Consider the following 23518-nt stretch of genomic DNA (forward strand, 5'->3'; position numbering starts at 1 on the left):
AGGAACTTTCAAAACGGAGTTCTTTCATGAGACTGTGTATCTCTATATTGTGTGTTTCTGAGCATTTGTTCTGTATTTCAAACATGGACGGGAGCTGCGTTTCTGGATTCTGACTAGACTTCCACCTTGTAGAATTAAACTATTCAGATGTGTTGGTAAGTAGGAGACTGGAGGACAAATCAGAGTTACTAGAATCAGAATGCAGTTAAAAAATGTACTTACATCATCAACTTCTGGAGATACAAGAACAATTGGATTTTCAGTAATCCTAGATGTATCTTCAGGTATGGGGGAGAGAACTTCTTTTACTGGAGAAATAAAAGAAATGTTGCTAAATCACAGTTCATACACAATGTTTATTGTAGTTTATTGGATGCCAAGTGTGGTTTTTTAAATGCTGTCACAGCTGAGGAGTGCGTGAAAATAATTAAAAGCACAGGATAAGTAAACATTCAGCATTTGAATTGGTCTACGGCCCAATTTATCACTCAATATGCATTTAGAGAATGCAAGGAAGCTGATTGTACAAGTATCAGGGTACTGTGGACTAAAACCCTCCTTCATTTTCCCTCTCCCATCTTATATTTCCTTCCAGGATCTTCTCAAAGTGCTCACCAGAATGATTCTGAATCTGGAATTCCCTTTGTCAGTCACATTTGAAACAAAGAGAGAGCAAGTTTAACAACTGTAGACAGATCATTTCCATTGGCAACAAGAAGGTTGGAAAAGCCAGCACTTATCAGGCTTTAGTCTGTGTTGCCATGGTCCAATTCAGTGCTACTAGGGTGAAATTCACACAATATCATACAAAGTATACATTTTGGGTAGAAATTATATTTCAGTTGCTGATACATGATTTAAACAATCAATGCATACCTTAAAAGTTAAACATCGCAGTATTAAAGTCATGTAAGAGAGGCTAATAGAGTGGTTCAGTGATGGGTTCCTACCACTAGTGCTTCACATTGAATTTGATAAAACCAGGAGAAAAAAAGAGCCCTATGCACCATATTAGTGCAAATAACTTTCTCCTTTTCAGAGAACTTTCCTAATCCACTGCACCACATCCTTCCTCTTCTCTAAACACAAGTTCTAATATCCATAGCACAGCATTTTTTAAGGACTACACACCATTAATGAGCTGGAGAGAGTCAGGGTCCAAGGTCAAAGAAACATTTTCAAGGAAAGAGTTCTTCTGAAGGATTTCAGCAATGTAAGTTCTGAAGTCACTGACTGTGTAGACAACAGTTGGGTTATCCTCAAGTTCCATAAAGGAGTTGTCCTCCACTTTGTTGGAATGAAGGTTAATAAGGTCCCAGGTGGCATTGCTGAGGGCTTCCCCAACAAACGTGACAGAATAGTGAACCTCCACGCCACTGTGGTTTTATAAAGAAAAAACAACAACTATAGATCAGAGCTAAACAGTTTGCAACTCTAGCAGACAATCTAGTTGTTTGAGAGCCAGGTCTCACGCTTGGAAAAGATGCAATAGTTGAAAAGGGTGTTTGATAAAATGTATTTAATTGTTTTCATGTTTGTCTATGCCTTTTTCCCATCTCTGCAAAATATTTCATTGTTGTAGCAAAAGTTTCAGACCACGCTACCCACACTCAAAATCTCAAAATCTGTCTTTATGTCATAGTGATAGAAATGTAGCCGTGTTAGTCTGGGGTAGCTGAAGCAAAATGCAGGACAATGTAGCACTTTAAAGACTAACAAGATGGTTTATTAGATGATGAGCTTTTGTGGGCCAGACCCACTTCCTCAGATCAAATAGTGGAAGAAAATGGTTGTGACTATTTTCTTCCACTATTTGATCTGAGAAAGTGGGTCTGGCCCATGAAAGCTCATCATCTAATAAACCATCTTGTTAGTCTTTAAAGTGCTACATTGTCTTTATGTCATAGTGATTAATAAGGCCAACCTACATCCAGAAGTGGGAGTGGAAACATTATAAGCAAGGAGAGCAGGTTTTTACTAGATCTTGTCAACCCCACGAATGGCTGAGATATTAAATCAGACTGGGAAAATGTAAACAAACACAAATATAAACTTTTGAGAGTCCTTGATCATTCATAGTAGACAGGTTACACAATTTAAGTCTTCTTTATATGGTTCTCTTGATAGATCTGAAGATGTATTCATATTATCTCTAAGGCCTGGAAAAGTACCTATTTATAAGAATATAGTTTCATTAATTTTTATTAAAAGTTTGTTTTGTAAATTTGTACATCTGAATTATTTGTACTAATCCTACTCTGTTTTCTGAATTTTCTTCTCATGAGCACACATGGAATTATTTTCCCACAAGACAGTGTGCTAATCAGATTTACCACACAGACCATGGGCACTAGGGTGCTTTAGATACTGGTTCACACTTTGGTGCTACAACATACACAGTGAGAAAATAGGGTTGTCTATGAAGTACCAGGAAACCCTGCTCTAAATATAGGTTTTCCTCTCGCCATAAAGCTGGCATGCATTGCTAAGTAATGTCTGGGCTTAAGAGTCCGGCAGGGCTAAACTCAGTTCAGCTGTAAGCAGCAAATGCAGCTGCACTAAACTCACAACTCTGCTGCAGTTTCACGGTTGCCGCCTTCATTGAATTTCATCTATTGTAGACACATTGCAGACACTATGTATGGCTATGGGGAATGGAAACAGAGCACAACAATGAAATAGTAGGCCAAAAAATCAGAACCCAATATGCTGGATGAGAATAATACCTGGATTTAATAAAGACATGCTGTCACTTGTGGTTAACTGCAATTAAAAACTATTCTGTCATCCACCTGAAACCAGTCCAAACATCTGCTCCTTGGAGCAGTGTTTCTCTGACTAGAGTCTTGGGCATCCTTTCTTGCAGAAGCACATGGTAACAAGGGGATGGCTTTAATACTCTACTTTAAAAAAAAAACCAGAAATTTGTTTCTTTCAATCCATTCTTCAAAGATCAAATGCTGCTTTTCTATTGGATTTGTTTATGGAAACCAATTTTTATGTTAAGATGTAAACTAGATGGAATTTATATTTGACCTTTAATGTATTAGGAACCCACAGTTCATTGACTTTTTTGTCAAGTAAGTTCCTAAAAAAGGAATCAAAGAAGCTTGTATTAACTGGAAATTACTTCAAAATTATTTAACGGAATAGGGGCTTCAAAGAGTTCTCTCTCTGATTGCATTTTAGAAAATCTCTAACAAAAAGTCAATAAACTGTGGGTTCCTAATCCATTAAAGTTCAAGTATTAATTCCCTGTAATATGCATGCATAATTTTTTTATATACAGGCAGTACCTGGATTAAGTACAAGATAGGGACTGTAGGTTTGTTCTTAAGTTGAATCTGTATGTAAGTCGGAACTGGCGTCAGCCACTGCTGAAACTGATCAGTTTCAACAGCGGCTGAATCTGGACGCCAGTTCTGACTTACATACGGATTCAACTTAAGAAACCCAGGCGTCCCCAAGTCAGCCGCTGCTGAAACTGATCAGCGGCTGATTACAGGAAGCCCGGGGCAGAGCAACTCTGCCTCGGGCTTCCTGTAGTCAGCGCTGGTCAGTTTCAGCAGCGGCTGACTTGGGGACGCCTGGGGCAGAGCAGCTGGGGTGCTGCTGGGTTGGTACAGTAGCGCTGAGGAGCGGCGCTGCGGGACCAACCTGGCAGTGCCCCAGCTGCTTTACCCCAGGCGTAGGCAAGAAAAGCCTGGTCTGCTGGGGGGGGGGGGCACTAGCTGCACCCCCCCGCCCCCCCAGCAGACCAGGGAGACGCGGGTGGCAGGACCGCCTGCATCCTCCACGGCTTTGCTCTGTCTCCCTGGTCTGCAGGGAGACAGGGAGCAAAGCCTTGGAGCACGCCCGCAGCGGGACAGCCCAGGCGCGCCCGTGCTGTCCCGCTGCGGGCGTGCTCCGCGGCTTTACTTCCAGTCTCCCTGGTCTGCTGGGGGGGGGGGGAGCCCCCCCCCCCAGCAGACCAGGGAGACGTGGAGCAGCTTTTCTCGCCCCGGAGGACGGGGGCGGCAGGACTGCAGCGCATCTGGGCATCCCGCCGCTCCAGTCCTCTGGGGCGAGAAAAGGACTTGCCTGTATACACACACACACAAAATACTATCTATAAGGATACATAGAGTATACACACATACACACGTCCCTTTCCCTAAACAGGTCCATGCTGATCCCCCCTTCCATCAAAGAAGGGTGATTACAACTTCTATGGGGAGTTTTCAACCACACTAGCCTTAAAACAACTAAATAGGGTTTGTAGGGATATACCATTTTCCCTGTTATACCATCCCACGAGGCATACCGGGGAGGTCGACAAATGCCTTTGATGTCGACTGCGGACCGTCCAGACTACAGCGCTCAGCTGACAAACAGCTGATCAGCACAGTGCAGCAGCCATTTTAATTTAAATGAAGTGGCGATTATTTAAATCGCGGCTTCATCTGGCGACAGAGCCACGTAGTCTAGACACACCCTATGATCTCTCGAGGTCCCTTCCAGTTCTAGTGTTCCATGATTCCTACAAAAATCATAGCTCACCTCACTGATTCACGTTTAGGCAGAGTTTCCTACTTAACTCTGTTACCAGTTAAACAAGAAAATTAGATTTAGACAATTGGTAGCATAAAACAGATCGGCTCCTTGTAGTTTTAAGTTAGTCTACAACAAGGGATATCATTTTACTGGAGATACTCTTAATTCTGGAGACATACACACACAGTCAGAACAATTAATAGTCTCCTGCAACTAGCAGATAGGTCTCAATCTACACTATATGACGATACATATGCAAATGTTGCCTTTACCTGTCGTCGTCAGGAGACCTAAACATTAAAAAAAGAAATAAATACGTTAGATGAGAATGTTGTCATTCAATTCTTCTAGTTTATGCCTTACTGGGGCAGCTCTGACATGCAACAGATGTGGCAAATTTGGAAATAAATTCAAACAACATACAAAAAAAATGTTATTCTGCTATCCAAGGGGTCAAATTCTAGTTTCACTCAATTTAATTAGAAATTCACTACGGGCTTCCATGGGACCAAGAAGCATTCTAGTAAGTCAGTGCAGTTGTGCTACCATAAATCAGAAAAAAAAAAACCACAGGCACAATAATGTTACTCAGGGCAAGTTCACAAACATGTTTACTTATCAGAATTTCTTAACGCAGGAATACAGTAGAGCATCCTTTCTGGAATATTCCACCAGACCCAACAGTCTTGTCACAGCCTTGTCCACAGGCTCAGCGACATGCAGCATACACGTAGCTACATGTCACGGTGAAAGACAGGCTGTGTCTACAGTGCAGTGGTTAGCTGCATGCGGCAGTGAATGTCTCCAAAAAGGGAAAGGCCCTGGCAGACCCAAGCTTTTCTCTGCTGCCTCCCCACTGCCAGAGCCTTTCACTCTGATGGGGAAAGGCTCCAACTACAAGGAGGCAGAGGAACAGTATAGACAAGCACTGTTTGGGCATGAAGACAAGCAGCTGTGTAGGTGGGGTATATAATCTAAGCTTCTGGCATGTCTTTACATGCCTAAGGAATACCTCACCATCTACATTGCTTGTTGTACCTGTGCTAGGGGTATATGCAGTGTACCTAATCTACATGCTGCTGGAGCTGATAGGAAGTATTTCAATGGCATTGATGGAGATTTATACACAGAACTAGTATTACATATGCTGGGACCATGTAGGCTTTTCAACGCTGCCACATCCAGGTGCTTGAATTCTGACTTCTGCTAAAAGTGAGAACTGAAAGGCTAGACCTGTTCCCATGCTCCTGCAATGTTTGGTTTTCCTTGGAGAGACTGAAAACAAGGATAAATATTAGAGAGAATGTGATGTGACCAGTTAACTATGAACCATGCAACGAGACCACCACTTCATTTTACACACCTAAAGAGCAACTAATAGTTGCCAATTGCACAATGAGCTAAATTTGAATTTGTTATTATACAAAATGGGCAAATCTTAGCCAAAATAGGCCCACAAATAACCTTTTGAATGTTTTATTATTTCATTCTGCATCAGCTTGTCTATGGCACTCAGAGCCATGGCCTCTGAACACCATCACAATCCCTCCGTAAAGCAAAGAAGTATTATCCTTGTAAATGTGGAGAACAGGTGCACCGAGAGGCTGAGTGACACGGCTCAAGATAATCAGAGCAAGTCTGTGGCAGTGCTGAGAATTGAACCCAGATTTCCTAACTCCCAATCTGGTGCCCCGACCACAAAAGCATCTTTCTTCCCTTGCCATTTTTGCTTCCACTGACAATTGTAGCAACAGAGTTTACTGGCGGGAATACTCAGAAAAATAAAATAGTGCAAAATTTCATATTCAGCCTCCCGAGTATTCACATCAGAAACCTAATCCTAAAAGTTATACTAAATCTAAATCAGTAAACAGAAACATATCATGTGGTGTGTGTAGCCAAAAAGCAGCTCACGTCTCAATTTCAAGTACTTTGCTAAAAAGCACTTGAAAACCATCTTTACAAAAATGATTTAGTGAATAATTTTGAAAAATAAATTGGAGAAACTCAGTCTTTTCACAGACTATTTACGTGCCAAAAGACAAGCAAGATACATAAAATAAACAACTTGTTAAAAATTATTCATCTTGTTCTCTTTGTGACTTAGAGGTGAAAGGTTATAGATTTCATCATTAACCTACTGAGTCAGTCTTCCCTAGTAGACTGGATAATAAGTTAAATACTCTCTCAGTTTTCCCAAGAGTGTTTGTGTTCACTGCATTTAACACTAAGCTGGGTCAAATTATGAACATTTGAGAACCTTGGACAATAATCAAATACATAACTTAAATGGCAGAAGAAACATTTTTATTGAATTTAAATCCCTAGAACAAAGAATCTTGAAACTATCCAGGGTCTAGAAACAGGCTCAGACACATCATGAAACCATAAGAATAGCCATAGTGGGTCACACCAAAGATCCATCTAGCCCAGTATTCTGTGGTCTGACAGTGCTCAGTGCTAGGTGCTTCAGAGAGAATGGAACAGATTGGTTTCGGCTGACTTCAGTGGCAGAAGAAAGAAAATTAATTACTCGAGCACTAGCGTTAGGATTTTATGCCTTAAATCTATTTACCTGAATTCTAGCACATGGATATTACTGTATCCAGGTAATTCTTCAAAGGCATTTTTTACCTATTTGGGAAATAGAGAGAGATAAATGTGATTTATGAAAAATAATACAATTGATGTTTCCTATTGATTTATAGCATTAAGTGGAAATGGAAAAAATAGGCAATATCTACAGTATTGCATAAAAAGAAGAGTTATTTATAATAGAAAAGGACATAGACCTAATATATGGGAGGGCATCCCTTTGCTACCAAAACAGAAGGAAATAGACTACACATAGCACTTATCAGAGATCTACAGACATTTGACTGTACACAGAGAAGGGATCTATAAATCTGAATGATCACAACAGAGCTCTTTGCCAACTTAATTCAGTAGAGGCCTTTCAACACATATTGCCTGACATTAAAACACAATCAGATTCCATCTGAGTCCATTTAACTGAAGTTATCCCTGTCTCAACATGACGTACACTATTTCCCTGCTCATCCACCCAAACCCCTTTTCCCCCCAAAGGCTATGACTAACTCTAATTTTTCGGATTAAATGTAGAACAGATTAAGACAAAAGCTTTAGAATCTAGGCAACATAACAGCAGAATGCAAAGCACAGAGATGCATCAGAGGACCAGGTGCTAGAGAGGAACAGCCCATTGCTGCTTAAGTAGCAAGGTTGCTTTAAGTGGGTGGAATTCCGAAGGGTTCAGGGGTGAGAGAACAATCCATTGCAGGAGGGTGCAGATAGGAGAGAAAATCTGCGGGTGGTAAAGTGCTGATGTATCCAGGCCTAATTAAATAGGGGCTTGTGCTGCAACAGCAGGCCACAAATAGGAAACATCATCGGTAATTGTTTGCAGGCTGGAAGAGAAAAATCCCTGTGATCTGTCATCCCAAGATTTTTCTGCTCCTCAGATTCCACCCCCACCCCCCAGCCTGTTTTTATATGGTGTCTGGTGTGACCCAAATGCTGCTGATTTTCAAGGGCTTCTTTGTCCAAGCACGGAAAGAACTAGGCAGGGGATCAAAGAAATGGAATATCCAGATGCCAGGTGGCCCCCTCCCATCTGACATTTCTTCCACACACACTATGGCACTACTACTGTATTTGGCCACACAGCTAGGAAAATTAAGTTGTCTGACGTAAACTGGCCATATGAGGGAGTTGTGGACACACCCTTTGGCTTAAGGATAGAGTACATCTATTTCCCACCTAATTCATAATCTGGCATACAGTTAGCCCCCCATATAATGGATTCAGCAGACTTTGCCAAGAAGAGCTCCAACTAATAAGACTGAGATGGGAATAAAGCTAGAGAAAATAATGTAATTATTGTTTGTTATTTTACAGCACCCAAAGTCATGCTGGAGGTCTTACCTAATACAAAAGGAAGACATGGTCTGTGCTCCAAAGAGCTTATGGTCCAAATGTGGACGTGTCATTGAGTATGGGGGGAAGGGAAAGGTCCAGAGTTACAACAATATGGTCACACAAATGCTCAGTTGCGGTGCACACACATGTATAAGTGGCCCAATAACTATTTTTTCCTTTTTTTAAAAAATGGATAAAAATACAGCAAATATTATGGACTCACTAGTTCTGGGACCTGTAGAAGTGGTTCATTTTCAGGAGGAGTCCAGGCCCTGAGTCAGCAGCCTTTCCTTATTCAGCAGAACACTTTTGTGCTTAATTTCCATTTACTTCAATGACAGTTAGGCATGTGCTTGAGTATGTCCATGAATAGGGATGAATTTAAGCAGGTTGTTAAATGCTCTGCTGAGCTAAAGCCTGAAAGAGCAGTGAGAATGGGCTGGGTGGCCAGCCTACGTTATGGATGGCGTATTGCATGTAAGGGGCGGCCACTCATTCAGAAAATGTTGCTGCCTACAGATGGTACTCGCTTGGTTTTGTGATCTTCATAAACTTGTCTTCTGTCTCTTCAGGAGGATTCACTCTACTGAAGCTAGTTGCTGTTAGTCATCTGCAGGTTTATTCCGCTCATTAAAATTGAAACAATTCAGCTGGGAACTCTTTTTGTTTTGGCAGTTGGGGACTCAGCGTTGTCCTCACTGGGACTTAAAATGGCCTAGGTTGCACAAGAACACAAATCTGGCCAGTCACGAATAAGGAAACACTAACATTTTGAACAGCCTTTGAAGCTCTGAAGTTTTATTTACATCAAATGGAATTCCATTCTGAGAAATGGGAAACTTGACACTTCTTAAAGCCCAGCATCAACAGCCCTATGAGTGACTCATGGAAATATTCAGGAAGAATAGGGCAAAATTTAATCCTGGGATAAGCAGGTGTGTAAAACTGGCAGAATAAGGCAACAGAACAAAATACAGATGCTATCAGCCAAGTCCTTTCCTCCCAGCAATGATGTTATCTACTATATATTTGAGAGCCTCTGTTTCAAGAACTCCTCCTAAACAGTAAGAGCTAGGACCATCAAATTCAGTATACTGCTTCCTCTTATCCTAACTTAAAGCAAGGTCAGGTTTGGATGTGCCTGGAATGGGATTGCTTCTCATAAAACCACACAGAAAAGAGACAGGATCACCAGCCAGGTGAAAGGGACTGGCTGGGGGCACACACCTTTACCCCCATCTGGGACTGGCCCAAGCCTCCCACCCCTCAGGCGCCCTTTAGGGAAGGTGGCACAGGGCTGAAGCTCCCCTTCCCCCATCACTGGTACGGGAACATTGCTGGACATTCCTCTCCATCAGAAAGTGAAGGGAAAATGCACAGTTCACTATATTCCTCACTCTGGCTGGCAGGGAGGAGCCACAGGGTGCAAATGTTACAGAGGCAGCAGCCTGTCCCAGCTGGGGAACATGCATCCCTCCCCTGACATGACCCCAAGCTGCTGTGGTGAGAGGGGGCTGGTGTAGTCCTCTCTCCCCAGGGCAGCCTTCACACTGATCTCCTCCCCTCCTCACCCCCCCGCCCCTGGGCAATGATTTAAATGAAGCACGTACATTTTCAGTTTATTTTCCAAAAACTAAAAATTAATTAAGGACCCAAGCAACACCTGGTAAATCTTCTAGTAATAAATAAAGCAAAATACATTTGTATAAACAGAAAAGGAAACCGAGAACTTCCCAACTAAGGGTTCAACTGAGTCCCTTTGCACCTAGTTTTGGAGCCCAACCTTCCCAAATGTACTCTCCCATGTCTACCTGCAGAAGAACCAAATGAACAAGGACATGGATAGAATCCTGTGCTAGGGATGTTAGATGCTGATTAACTGGATAGTCGATTAACCTCATGAATTCTTATCACTTTACTTAACTATTCTGTAGTCCCTGGGTGTGGGGCTGGCATCCAGTGTGCTCTGGCTCCACTCCTAAGGAACTGCCTGCCACTCTGTGCTGCTGTCTCTGGATCAGAGGCAGCAGGACAGGGGGCCAGGCAGACGCTGGTTCGCAAGAGGAGTCAGTTTAAAAACCAGCTCCCCACGTGGATCGGCTGATACAGAGGCAGCAGTATGAGGTAGCAGCAGACCCTCCCGGGGGGTGAGGGCTGAGCCGAGTGCAAGCTGGAACTGAGCTGGGCTGCCTGGCTCCTAATACACTTTAAATGCAGAGCTGCAGTGGGGATAAGTCCTGGACCTGATGCGAGCCAGGACTGAGCCAGGCTGCTAAAAAATGTACTGGCGGCGGAGGGGGGGGGGGGGAAGGGGAAATGTGTGTAGTCTATAACGTTAATCAATAAGCTTTTACTTATCAGTAAATCGGTTTATCGGCTACACTATTAAATCCCTACCCTGTATGTATACAAAATTTGATTCCGCATCTGCAAAAATGACCTGTGAATATCCACATCTGATATAAAGCAGATATCCACAAATTTGCAGAGTTCTAAATATCAAATTTGAATCTGCATCCGCATCCGTATTTACAAAAATGACCCACAGATATCCACATCCACGGATGCAAGTATCCCCAGATTTGCAGGACTCCAGAGGTGGAGAAGCTCAGCTAGATAAAGACAGCGAGGTGATGGGCATTTTCCAGCATGCCTCAGACAGTGAAATCCCTAGCTAGCTGAGGAGAACCACAGAGAAGGTAAAATACCTGGGAAATAAACTGTTCTGCAAGGAGCTGATGCTGCATGGTGGATGGGTCATTCAATTCCTCCGTGTACTTCTCTCCCAAAACAAGGATGCTGAACTCAACCATTTGGTCAGGCACAGGTTTCACCAGCTTCTCATCCTCTTTCTTTATCTCATTGTTAATCTATGGGAAAAGAAAAGAGTGACATTTAGTGACCTATATGCTTTGCCCTTTGGTTATCTTTTATATGGAGGAACAATGCTTGGGCTATTTTATAACTAATGGGTTCAATCCACATACCAAGCAAGAAACGCACAAGTTTCCTATTTGGAGGTTTTCGTTTATTGTGCCATTTTGGAGGCAAGTATCTCCCCACCTTTTCCCTCAGAGAAATAGGATGGGGTTCAGCTTGTGTAACCAAAGGATCTCATGAGACATACATGAGACCTGAAGTGGCCTCTGTAGAACTACCCAGCTGGATCCCTGGCAGTCTGATTTCTGAAGCAACCCTGGAGCCAACGACTGATACCCCCCCCCAAAGCTGTGCTGGAGGAGAACTTGTGAGCATTACTGCTGATTCAGGCAGTAAGCAACAGCCAACCAAGCTTCCACCTAAAATATCTAAGAGCAGCAGGGCTGCGTATCAGGAAGAGAAATTGCTGCTTAGCTCTGCCTCACTGTGATCCTACCTACCAGCCCCAGCAAACACATTTTTGGTGTTCTTACATTAGACGTCCCACAGAGCCCCCGGGGAACATGCCACACAATCAGCGTGCCCTCCATTTGAAGTTCCCTGGCCAAGGTCAACATAGACTTTAAAACCAGAAGGGGCCATCACGATCATCTAGTTTGCTCTCCTGCACGTTGCAAGCCACAGAACCCTCACCCACCCACACCTGTAATGGACTCCTAACCTCTGGCTGAGTTACTAAAATCCTCAAATCATGATGGAAAGATGACAAGTTGCAGAGAATCCACCGCTCATTCTGGTTTAAACCAGCAAGTGACCTGTGCCCCGTGCTGCGGAGGAAGGTGCAAATTCCCCAGGGTCTCTGCCAATTTGACCCAGGGGAAAATTCCTCCCTGACCCCAACTATAATGATCAGACAGACATTAGAACGTAGACAAGACACCTGGAAAAGAATTCTCTGTAGAAAGGGGAAGACTCTGAGTTTCTACAGAGAATTCTTTTCCGGGTGTCTTGTCTACGTTCTAATGTCTGTCTGATCATTATAGTTGGGGTCAGGGAGGAATTTTCACTGCTGGCAGTGAAAGATCAACAACATGGTAGGGATGTTAGATATAGTGTAATTGAATAGTCATGTAACAGCATGAAATCTTAGTGGTTACACAACTAAGTTATTTATTAGTTCCCATAATAGAAGGACTAGAGGACACCAAATGAAATTAATGGGTAGCAGGTTTAAAACTAATAAAAGAAAAGTTCTTCTTCACACAGCGCGTAGTCAACCTGTGGAACTCCTTGCCAGAGGAGGTTGTGAAGGCTAGGACTATAATAGAGTTTAAAGAGAAGCTAGATAATTTCATGGAGGTTAGGTCCATAAAAGGCTATTAGCCAGGGGATAGAAATGGTGTCCCTGGCCTCTGTTTGTCAGAGGCTGGAGAGGGATGGCAGGAGACAAATCGCTTGATCATTGTCTTCGGTCCACCCCCTCTGGGGCACCTGGTGCTGGCCACTGTAGACCTTTGGTCTGACCCAGTATGGCCGTTCTTATGTTCTTATTCTCTAGTCCCTAAGGCTGGGGTCAGCAGTCATTAAACTCCCAGTCCCACTCCCAGGGAGCCCCCTGTTACCGCGTAGTGCTGCCTTTGTCTATCAGGAGGCAGCAGTGCTGAGTGGCAGGCGGGAACCAGTCCACAAGGGGAGCCAGTTTTAAAACCAGCTCCCCACACAGAGACAGCAGCATAGGGTGCTGGCAACAGCCTGTGTCCATGGGGGGTCCGAGCTCCCCATGGACAGAGGCTGCTGTGGAGAGAGGAGGAAGGAACAGTCTCCCCCACCCCTCCCACACTGCTGCCTCTATTGAAGTGGGAGCAGGTACCATCACAGAGCTGGTGCTGGGGGGAACTGGCTTTTAAGCTAGCTCCCACCAGCACTGGTTCCTACCTGCTCCTCCTCATTGCCTCTGTAGGAAGCAGCAAGGAATGAGGGAGCAGGCGGGTCTGCAGAGCCGGTATGAGCAGGGAGCCTGCTTGAAATCCAGCTCCCCCCGCCTATCAGTTCCGGCCTCCTCCCCTGCAACGCTGCTGCCTCTTTATCTAATACAGAGGCAGCAAAGCATACACGTTGACATCCCTATTACATGCCATTGTAGACAGTCTCATCATCTGCACTTGAAAGGGAATCCTCTGAACTGTCATTCATGTTAAAATTCGACACTTACCACCAGGGACTTAACAAGTCTTTGAACTTTCTCACCCATTATCAAGACAGTTTCCCCAATTATCACCTGTAATACCATTAACTCACAAACATCCCACTCTCCCTACCTTTAATATCAGCAATTCACAGACACTTACCTTCCTTCCTCCCCCTTCCCACCCCCCCGCATCCTCCTTCTGTTCTGCAATGTGATTTGTCCTTTTCATATTTGTTCATTTTTTTAAATTGTATCCTTTGGTATATATGGTTGTGACTACTTTCTTCCACTATTTGATCTGAGGAAGTGGGTCTGGCCCACGAAAGCTCATCATCTAATAAACCATCTTGTTAGTCTTTAAAGTGCTACATTGTCCTGCATTTTGCTTCAACTACCCCAGACTAACACGGCTACATTTCTATCACTATTCATCATACCAGTCACTCTATGAATGTATCAAGTTCAGTCTTGAAGCCAGGTCAATTTTTTGCCCCCACTGCTCATCTTAGAAGGTGGTTCCAGAACTTCTTCACTCCTTTGCTGGTTAGAAACTTTCCTCTAATTTCAAGCCTAAACTTGCTAGTAACCAATTTATATCCATTTGTTCCTGTGTCCACAATGGTGTTCAATTTAAATAACTCCTCTTCCTCTCTGGTATTTATCCCTTTGATGTATTTATAGAGAGCAATCCTACCTCCACTCAGCCTTTGTTTGGTTAGGCTAACCAAGTCAGGCTCTTTGAGTCTACTCTCAAAGGTAGATTTTACATTCTTCTGATTCGCCAAAGAATCAATGCACACAAAACAGACATAAGACTCTCTCACAGAGAGAAAGCTATTGCCTGCCATTTCAGCCAGACTGATCATTCACTTAATGACCTTAAAACATGCATATTGTTTCAAAGAGACTTTAACTCCAGACTTCAACAAGAAGCTTCAGAATTGTCATTCATGCTTAAATTTGACACTTTATGTATGGGTTTAAACAAAGACTCTAATTATCTCACCCATTACAAAGATAGCTTCCCTAATTATCACCCCAATGTCATTACCTCACAGAAACTTACCTTTCCCCCTCACCCTCACTCTGTTCTAAAATTTGATCTGTCAATTTCACATGCGTTCCTTTTTTTTTTTAATTGTATCACTTTGGTATATATGGTTGTGCCGATTTGCTTCCACATATTGATCTGAGGAAGTGGGTCTGACCCACGAAAGCTCATCACCTAATAAACCATCTTGTTAGTCTTTAAAGTGCTACATAGTTCTGTCTTTTGTGTCAGCTACACCAGACTAACACAGCTGCATCTCTATCACTACAGTTATATAGTTACTCCAGAGGAAACTCTGCACCAAAAAAGTTAAAAAATTTTAGAATTCCACATGTGTTGACAAGAAAACAATATAATCACACCATTTTCAACTATTTGCTCACAACAATTTTGAAATAAATTATCAAAATAATTGAAAATTGTGTGTTTACATTGTTACTGTGTTATTTTGACAAATAAAGTACAGCCTCTTCCCGACTTACGAACTTGCTGGGTGCAGGGGAAATCTGGGTGCAGGGGAAACATAACTTCAGGAATGCAAGTTTGGAGAGTTTTCCCTCAGCTAGATACCAAGATGATGGATGCTTATACTTTAAATGAAATCCCTCTATATAGAGAGGGGGTAGGATTTTCCTAATTATCAGAGTGACTTTGGAGCACAAGTCATATTGCCTTCCAATAGGAACTGTGCTCCTAAGTCATACAGATACTTTTGGAAAATCTCACCCATTGTCTAATCCTGCAGTACTATCAAAACACACACTGACTTGTGGGCTGAGCCCATGTTTAAGGAAGCTTTGCTATGAACCCTCTGTGACTGAGAGAACTAACTCTGTAGAGAACTAATTAAACACTTAGCATAAAACTCTTCCCATCACTTAAGCTGCTCCTCTCATCAAGGTAGTGCTTTATCAACTCCCTCCAGTAAATTCCTTAAATCCTGCTGACCTTCAGGAATTACTGTATTTTTGTTTGAAACTATTAAAAAGCCTATGGCAGGATCAGAAAAAAAAAGAGGAGAAAGCAAGAGACAGGCTAGATTAAAAAGCAATGCAAATCAAGGTAGAAGACAGCAGTTAAGAAGGCGAAAACAATACCAGATCCAATGAAGCACTACTTACACTAGCATCTGAGTCTTCATTCATGTTGAAGGTATTATCTGAGGGACTCTCAATGGAGATCTCATGAGGAGGTGGAACATTCGCAGCTGCATCTAAGAAAGAAACACATTTTTTTTAAATAATACAAACACCAGAGCATGCTTCCTGGTAGACCGTTCAACCAACATCAAATTATTCCCGATCCCAGCATCCCGAGGAGAACAAAGTACATAAGGCATTGATCAGGTAGAGAGAAAATAAATGACATCTATTATTTAGGAGTACACAAAAATTTCATCTGCCAAACAAGGGTGTAATACTTTTGAGAGTATAAATCCAAGATATGAAAAAGTGCCCCAAGATCATTTTAAAATTAGGATCTTTCAAGCTGCATGCAACTGTGCCTTAGACACTGACAGCATTACTTTCTGTATGACAGCAGCATCTACAGGACAAAATCAGGATCAGCAGTGAGCTAAAGACTGAATGATCCCTGTCTAATGACTAATCCCAAGCCATCAAGTTTCCCACAGGTGAATGTTGCAATACATTTAAAACAGCAGTTTATAGTAACACTGAGATGGATAAAGACAAATATAAGCAGATGAAAACAAGACCTCTGAATGTGGCAGTATCACCAGCTGGAGCAGGTGTTGGAATTCCAGAGCTGAAAAATAAAAAGAGAAACTGAATTAAATATGAAATTAAGAATGAGATAAGGTGAGAGTTTTTTAATCCAGTTAAGGTTCTAATACCCAATGCTACCTGGGTGTCTACTATGAAATCAAAAGGCATACAGGCAGTCCCCGAGTTACGCGGATCCGACTTATGTCGGATCCGCAGTTACGAACGGGGCCGTTCCTCTCCCTGGTCTCCAGCAGACCAGGGAGAGGAAGCAAAGTGGCGGAACACGTGGGCAGCGGACAGGGCTGTCCGCTGCCCAAGCGCTCCGCGGTTTGGCTCTGCTTTGCTCTGCTTTGCCCCCTTCTCCCCCTGGTCTGCAGACCAGGGGGACGGGGAGCAAAGCAGAGCAAAGCCACGGAGCCCGAGGGCAGCAGGACAGCCCCCGTGCTCCGTGGCTTTGCTCCGGACACCTGTGGTACAGCAGCTGGGGCGCTGCCAGTTGGTCCCGTAGCGCCGCTCTGGGCGCTACTGGACCAACCGGGCAGCACACCAGCTGTTCTGCCCCAGGCGTCCTGATTCAGCTACTGCTGGTCAGATTCATCAGCGGCTGAATCAGGACGCCTGGGGCAGAGCAGCTTGGGTGCTGCTGGGTTGGTCCAGTAGCGCCGAGGAGCGGCGGCGCTACTGGACCAACCCAGCAGCACCCCAGCTGCTCTGCCCCAGGCGTCCCCAAGTCAGCCGCTGCTGAAACTGACCAGTGGCTGACTACAGGAAGCCCCTGCCCCGGGCTTCCTGGAATCAGCCGCTGATCAGTTTCAGCAGCAGCTGACTTGGGGATGCCTGGGGTTCTTAAGTTGAATCTGTATGTAAGTCGGAACTGGCGTCCAGATTCAGCCGCTGTTGAAGCTGATCAGTTTCAACAGCGGCTGAATCTGGACGCCAGTTCCGACTTACATACAGATTCAACTTAAGAACAAACCTACAGTCCCTATCTTGTACGTAACCCGGGGACTGCCTGTATTTGCAAAATAAATGCACCATATATTACTTTTACTAACAACTTCATAAAAAGCAGATTTTACCTATTATAATTAATAGCAGCAATTTGATAATGAATCAGTTGCATCTTCCCAATCACATCTTAGATGGCTTTCCACTATAAACCTCGCTTTATACTGTGGGCTAATCCTCTTTGCCTTACTCAAAGTCTTGTTGGGTATATTTACTCTGCACCTAGGAGCAGTGAGTCCCAACACTTGAGATAGTGTGCTAGAGATAGCAGAAAAGACATTTTAACTAGACCTGCTAAATCGAATGCTAGAAGATTGATATCTGACACACTAAGTCCAGATGTAGCCTTAGCATGTAAGGTCCAAGCTTGAAAGGTGCAGCACTTCATTGATGTCAGTGGGATTTCAGGTATAGGCATTAGAGCCCAAAAAGAGGCCAAAACCCAAGAGGTGCTGAGCATATGCTACCCCCACTAAAAGTCAATGGGAACAAGAACAAGCCACATAGCACCTCTCCGGTTTGCTCTATTTCATAAATCCATAAGCATAAGAGTCACAGAAGATCAAACTGTAGACAATTCCTGGCAGCTGGGGAGCTAGTATGGTGAGGGTCTGATTTACTTAATCAACAGGTAAGTTAGGCAATTCAGCCAAAGACAGGAATTCTGCTGGAGAGACTACATTTAATTTAACACACACTAAAGATTATAACAGATATTTTTTACACACACACACACACACACACACACACACACACACACACACACACACACGATTATAAGAAATATTTTACACACACGATTATAACAGATATTTTTTACACACACACACACACACACTACATGTAATTGTGAGGTTCAAAAAGTGTAAGCAAGTTTTTGATCATTCTAGTAAGATTTGCTGATTTAAACAGCAAACAAGCTGAACAAACTACTAAAAATAAAAATACTTGAGCATAAAAAAGAAGACAAACGTGTCTGAAAAGAAGAACAAAAGTTCTCCCTTCTGAGTTTCAGTTTGGAAGGGTTGTATATTTTTGTAACAGTGCATGGGGTTTTACCATGGGACTCCCCATTAATAAATGTAGGAGTCATGCAGCCAGCCACAGGGAAACAGCAAAGTTGGTGAGTTCGTTTAGAAAGGACATGAGTATTTTTACCTTCTCAGAGAAGGATTATATATGATAAGGTGGGAAAATACTCAAGTTCTATTTATTCTACAGTCTTAACCATTGCTACTGCCACTGACTGTTAATCTTACATGACAGCAAGCCGTAGTTTTCTGGAACATAATTGTGAGAAATACCAGACTGCAAGCTATTCCTGGAAATCAGTTATGCAACCATAAATCATCTTTTCTGTTGGCTCCACTACCCAAGCACTTAATTTGCTGAAACTAGCTTTTTTTTCCACCCATAAACACTCGCTTTTTTTGTGTTTACATGAGATTATACAAGCTGTCTTAAGAAATGCAGTCTACTTCAATTTTACAACTTTGTTTAAAATTTTCTATGAAAGTGCACCTGTGTGTGTTTTATTATTGAACACATTTGTAGTTAAACTGATAGAAAACATCACTGTTGTATTAACAAGGTCCTGATTTTAGCTCTAGTTTTTCCCCTGAAACAAATATGAATGTAATGCCAAAAACCACAATAGCTGTTGTATTCAATTCATGATTTAAAAACTTTAAGTTGTAGAGAATTCACCGCTTATATTCATTTAAACCTGTAAACGGTAGCTTCCCAGCAGAGGGAAGACTTGTCAAAATTCACAAAAATAAAGCACTGTTTTAATTTCTTGTCCCTAAAACAATGCTTTGGAAATTGCACTCTGAAGAATGGAAACCAGTAGAAAACCTCCTTGCATTCTTCATCATGAGTAAAAAAGACCAGACTGCAAAATCGATGTAGTATCAGGTCTCTCAACTTGTGTTAAGTGACAATATATGACCGAAACAAAGAACAATGGCCCAGTGATTAGAGCACTGACACAGGATTCAAAAGACCCAGGTTCAATTCCCTACTCTGCTTCAGATTACACCTGTGAACACAGGCAACCTGCTTAGTGTCTCATCTTTCCATCTACAAAATAAAATTAATAGTATTTCCAAAGCTCAGACAGGTGGTCTGAGTATAAATACTGCAAGGCGATGTGCTACAACAGTAAGAAACACCATTAAAGTATCAAGACAGATAGATCTGGGGTCCGAAAGGAATGTTCCCCCTAGGTCAGATTAGCATAGACCACATGGGGAGTGGGGAGATTCACCTTCCTCTGCAGCATGGGGGCATTAGTGACTTCAGGGTTAAACTTAATATAAAAACAGTGGATTCTCTACAACTTGAAGTCTTTCAATCATTAATTGAGGACAACGGTAACTCAGTTAGGGGTCTGTTACATGTAGGGATATAAAATGCTGTTTAATTGGTTAACTGATTCAAGGGGGCTTGGGTCCAGCCAGATTGTTGTTAGGATTGAAAATTTGATCCTTTTTATATTTGTATTTTTAGGTTTAATAATGTAGCCATGTAAGGTAACACATTATTGCATTTAAATTAAGCCCTTTAGTAAGATATATATTTTAAAGTTTAGTAAGTAAAGAGACATGATCTCATATTGTGTCTATGTCAATGAGATTAGAGGAATGTTGAAGGCCCGAGCCTTCAGTGTGAATTGTTTTAATTACAAAATTTAGTAAGGCAATTTACAATGCTGTTTGCTTTTGTTTAATATAAAACTTTGCTGTTTGTAACTCTGTGAAAAACTTTATGAATGAGATATGGTGTGAAGGTCATCATTAGAGCCAGATGGTCAAGAGAGAAGGGGAAGAATGCGGGGTGAAAAACTGTAAAAGACAGACTGCAAAGAGACATATCGGCGTCAGAAGAACCATCAGTGCGTACCCACGGTCAAGAATTGATCAGATTGGCAGATTGATGGCTGTAAAGGTGAAGGCATCCCTAAAAACAACTGATTAACAATCCAATACAGGATGAGCCTGTGACGGCACGTTGGGGGTTCCCCGTCTCCTGCACCCCGAAATGGCACAAACAGACTGTACCAGCCAGTGGAATTGAGGGTGGTTTATTGCTCCTCCAGCACAGCGCAGCACAGATGTAATCTGGTTACAGGAACTGGGCTAGGATGCCTCAGGCCCCCTTGAGATGGGGGAGACTGGGCCCCTAAACTCCAGCTCCTCTCCCTAGGCTGTCTCATCCATCCTCACAGACAGCCACCAACCGAACAACCCCCTTCCAGCCCTGCCCCCCAGCCAGGGCAGCATTCACCTTCCTTTGTTCCTCTCCATGGGGGGTGTCTGGCCACTGGTTCAACAAGTTTGGCATTACCTTGGCCTAGTGAGGTTTTCCCTGCTGGGTCTTGCTCCAGACAGCAGAGGTCACCACATCCCAGCAAGTACCCCCACTACGTCACAGAGCCTCTTGGAGATGTTTTGGGAATGATTAACATCAACAAGATAACAGTAACTGGTCACAGACTGACACAGTAAAATCCATAGACTTCAACGGAGAAAAGGATTATAAAAAGCAGGGTGCCTTGCTATGGAACTTTGGGTTCATCTTGCCACTAACTCCAGGAACATCAGATCGATCGACCGACAGAGCCCGGCTCCTCCTTTGTGATCAATCTGGCTGGCCACTAGATTGATACAGACTCTGGACTGGTAACTATGACATCATCTGGCAGGACTGTGTATGCATGGTGTTTGTGTGTGTGTGTGTGATTGAAAAGCATATGCAACTGTTGTATTCTCAATAAATGCGGTGTACTGCCTTTTCTCCCATAAAAGATCATGTCTACTTCATTTAAGCATAACATTGGAGCATCCCTGCAGTGGGCAAGGAACTTTTCCAGCCCCCACCGATTAAGTGGAACTGGTAAAACTCACCCATTAAGGGTGAGGCTTACAGGTCAAGCATTCACATGCCTAGTTATAGGGTGGGTGAAGTTCTGTGGCCTGAAACATGAACGAGATCAGACTAGGTGACCTTGATGGTCCCTTCTGGTCTTTAAAAACTATGAGAACCTGAAGAAAATTGAGCCACGCACACTGGACTGTTTATTAAAACACAGGATACTTGCTACTTGATAGTTCTTCCACCTACATTACCCAAAGCCTGGTCCTGTACCAAAGATGACATACACGCGGATAGAGGAAACATACAGGTTACAAAGGATGTCAGCCTGTCTGCTAGCCTTCCCTGCCCTCAACCGAGAACAAAGCCCTAACTGTCAAAATATATAGGGAAAATACTACCACTTATTTTTCTAATAGAGAGGCAGCAGCGTGGAAGGCAGGTGGTTCTGCTGGAGCCGTATGCACAGCAAGCAGGCTTGAAAGCCGGCTTCCCGCACGTACCGGCTCTCACCTGTCCCCCTATGCCTCATGCTGTTGCCTCTCTAGGAGAGGCAGCAATGCAGGGGGCAGGCAACTTCACAGGAGCCAGTGCTTGGGGGCTAAAAAGCTGGCTCCCCCTGAGCACTGGCTCCCAACTTTCTTCCCCTGTACTGCTGCCTCTGTGGGAGGGCGAGGGGAAAGAGAGGGGACTTACAAGCTGGCTCCCCATGGGCACCAGTTAATGCCTTTCCTCCTCTCCCTTGCTGCCACTGATAAGAGGCAGCAAAGGGGTGGGGTACATGTAACTGTTAGGATTAACCGATAAGCTTGGACTTATCGGTTAATGGCATGAACAATTGCACATTAACATCCCTAGTGCACATCCCCCGCAATATTCTCTTCACCTCTCGGGTAAAGACTGTATTTTTGCATGGCTGGCCACAACTAAGCATTGTGCTGAGATGCTCTGAGCAGGCCAAACATTCTAGGACACTCTGCCCTGTATCTTGCACAAGCGCTCTCCATCCCACTGAAGTCTCTCTGAGCCCACCCCACCTTCCTCCCGTCAGGATGTCCTTTATCCTGTGTTGGTGGTCTGGTCACTCCCACGGTGGGCAGAGAGGGGCAAGACTCAAACTGCCACCCTGCGCTCCCAAGGTGAATTCCCTATTCCCTAAGCCACTCCAGAACCCACCCCTCCCTACCTTCAGAGGATCCCTTATCCTGTGTTGGCTGTTTGTTCGCTCCCAGGATAGGTGAGGAGGGAGGACTTGAGCTACCAAGGGAGTGGGTGGGACTCGAATTTCAGCACTAGGGTCAATTTCAATCTTTATCACTTCAGACTAACAGCAAAATCTGCAACATGTAAACTAAATTAAGTAGGGACTTGCCACAAGCTTTAAAAAGTAAAAATGACTTACCCACAGGACCAGTCGCTGCAGGCACTGAGGGAAACCAGAACAAGAGAAAGATTTACAAAACACCTCGATTCAGCTTCATCGCTCTTACCGGGCAGGGCAATATAAATACTCACCCATCCATTGCTTCTTTTGTATAGGAGAGTTTCTGAAAAAATAAGAACAAATATTCCAAGTAAGTTTTGGAGCAGAGGGGAATATCCAAAATTTCTCACACAGAAATATTTTAATGTTTATAACATAGATAGCAAGCTGTATATTTATTATTTAAGCAACTGATTAAAATAAACTGGCCAACATTTTCAAGAGGGAATAGTGATTTTCGGGGCCCAACTTGAAACTCCTTACTGGGCACTAGTTTTTAAATAGACATTCAGCACTTTCTGAAAATCAAGACCTTTTAAGGTCTCTCAGGGCCTGAAAATTGTTAAGCACTTGTAAAAATCTTGACTGGTATCTCTTCTGCAATGGTGTAGAGATTTGATAGGTGAATACATAGATAAACATACACACAAATGCACAAAGAACATGACAGAAGTGAACCCCCAAAAGCACACATTAAATTCAATCTCCGCTATCCTACAGAGTCCATGCTAGTGATCAGATGAGGATTTTCCTTTTCACTCTCACATTTCAGAAAATAAATGTTAATTCTGCTGTGTTTGTGAATTCAGAAGCACAGCAGGTGTCTTAAATACAATTTAAAAATTTAGATTGCCTTGGTACTGATTCAATTGCAATTCTTGGCTGGTTTGTATGAGTGACTGATGGGAGAAGAAATCTTCAACTTGTATCATAGTTGTGACAAGGGAGTATCTGCACCCCACCAGCAGCCCTCCTGAGGATTTCTCAGTTTTTTTGAGTGAAAAATCCACATGGCACTAGCAACGTTAGCTTCTACTATGAAGTCACAGGAT

The 23518-nt window shown here is 43.2% G+C and overlaps 1 protein-coding gene across 1 annotated transcript in view; it reads right to left on the reverse strand.

The window, feature by feature from the left end:
• The window catches only part of IMPG2 (interphotoreceptor matrix proteoglycan 2), an 84545-nt gene that overhangs the window by 24688 nt on the left and 36339 nt on the right, over positions 1–23518 (reverse strand). Inside the window, exons 4-12 of the mRNA XM_075907641.2 lie at positions 22718–22749; positions 22605–22628; positions 16309–16358; positions 15713–15804; positions 11181–11342; positions 7109–7167; positions 4806–4823; positions 1132–1376; positions 223–308 (exon numbers count right to left, since the gene is read on the reverse strand). Of these exons, the coding sequence (XP_075763756.2) occupies positions 223–308; positions 1132–1376; positions 4806–4823; positions 7109–7167; positions 11181–11342; positions 15713–15804; positions 16309–16358; positions 22605–22628; positions 22718–22749 (768 nt within the window). The remainder of the gene's footprint in view (positions 1–222; positions 309–1131; positions 1377–4805; positions 4824–7108; positions 7168–11180; positions 11343–15712; positions 15805–16308; positions 16359–22604; positions 22629–22717; positions 22750–23518) is intronic.

Source organism: Pelodiscus sinensis, chromosome 1, assembly GCF_052426305.1.
Source record: "Pelodiscus sinensis isolate ZL-2025 chromosome 1, ASM5242630v1, whole genome shotgun sequence".
Classification (NCBI taxonomy): domain Eukaryota; kingdom Metazoa; phylum Chordata; order Testudines; family Trionychidae; genus Pelodiscus; species Pelodiscus sinensis.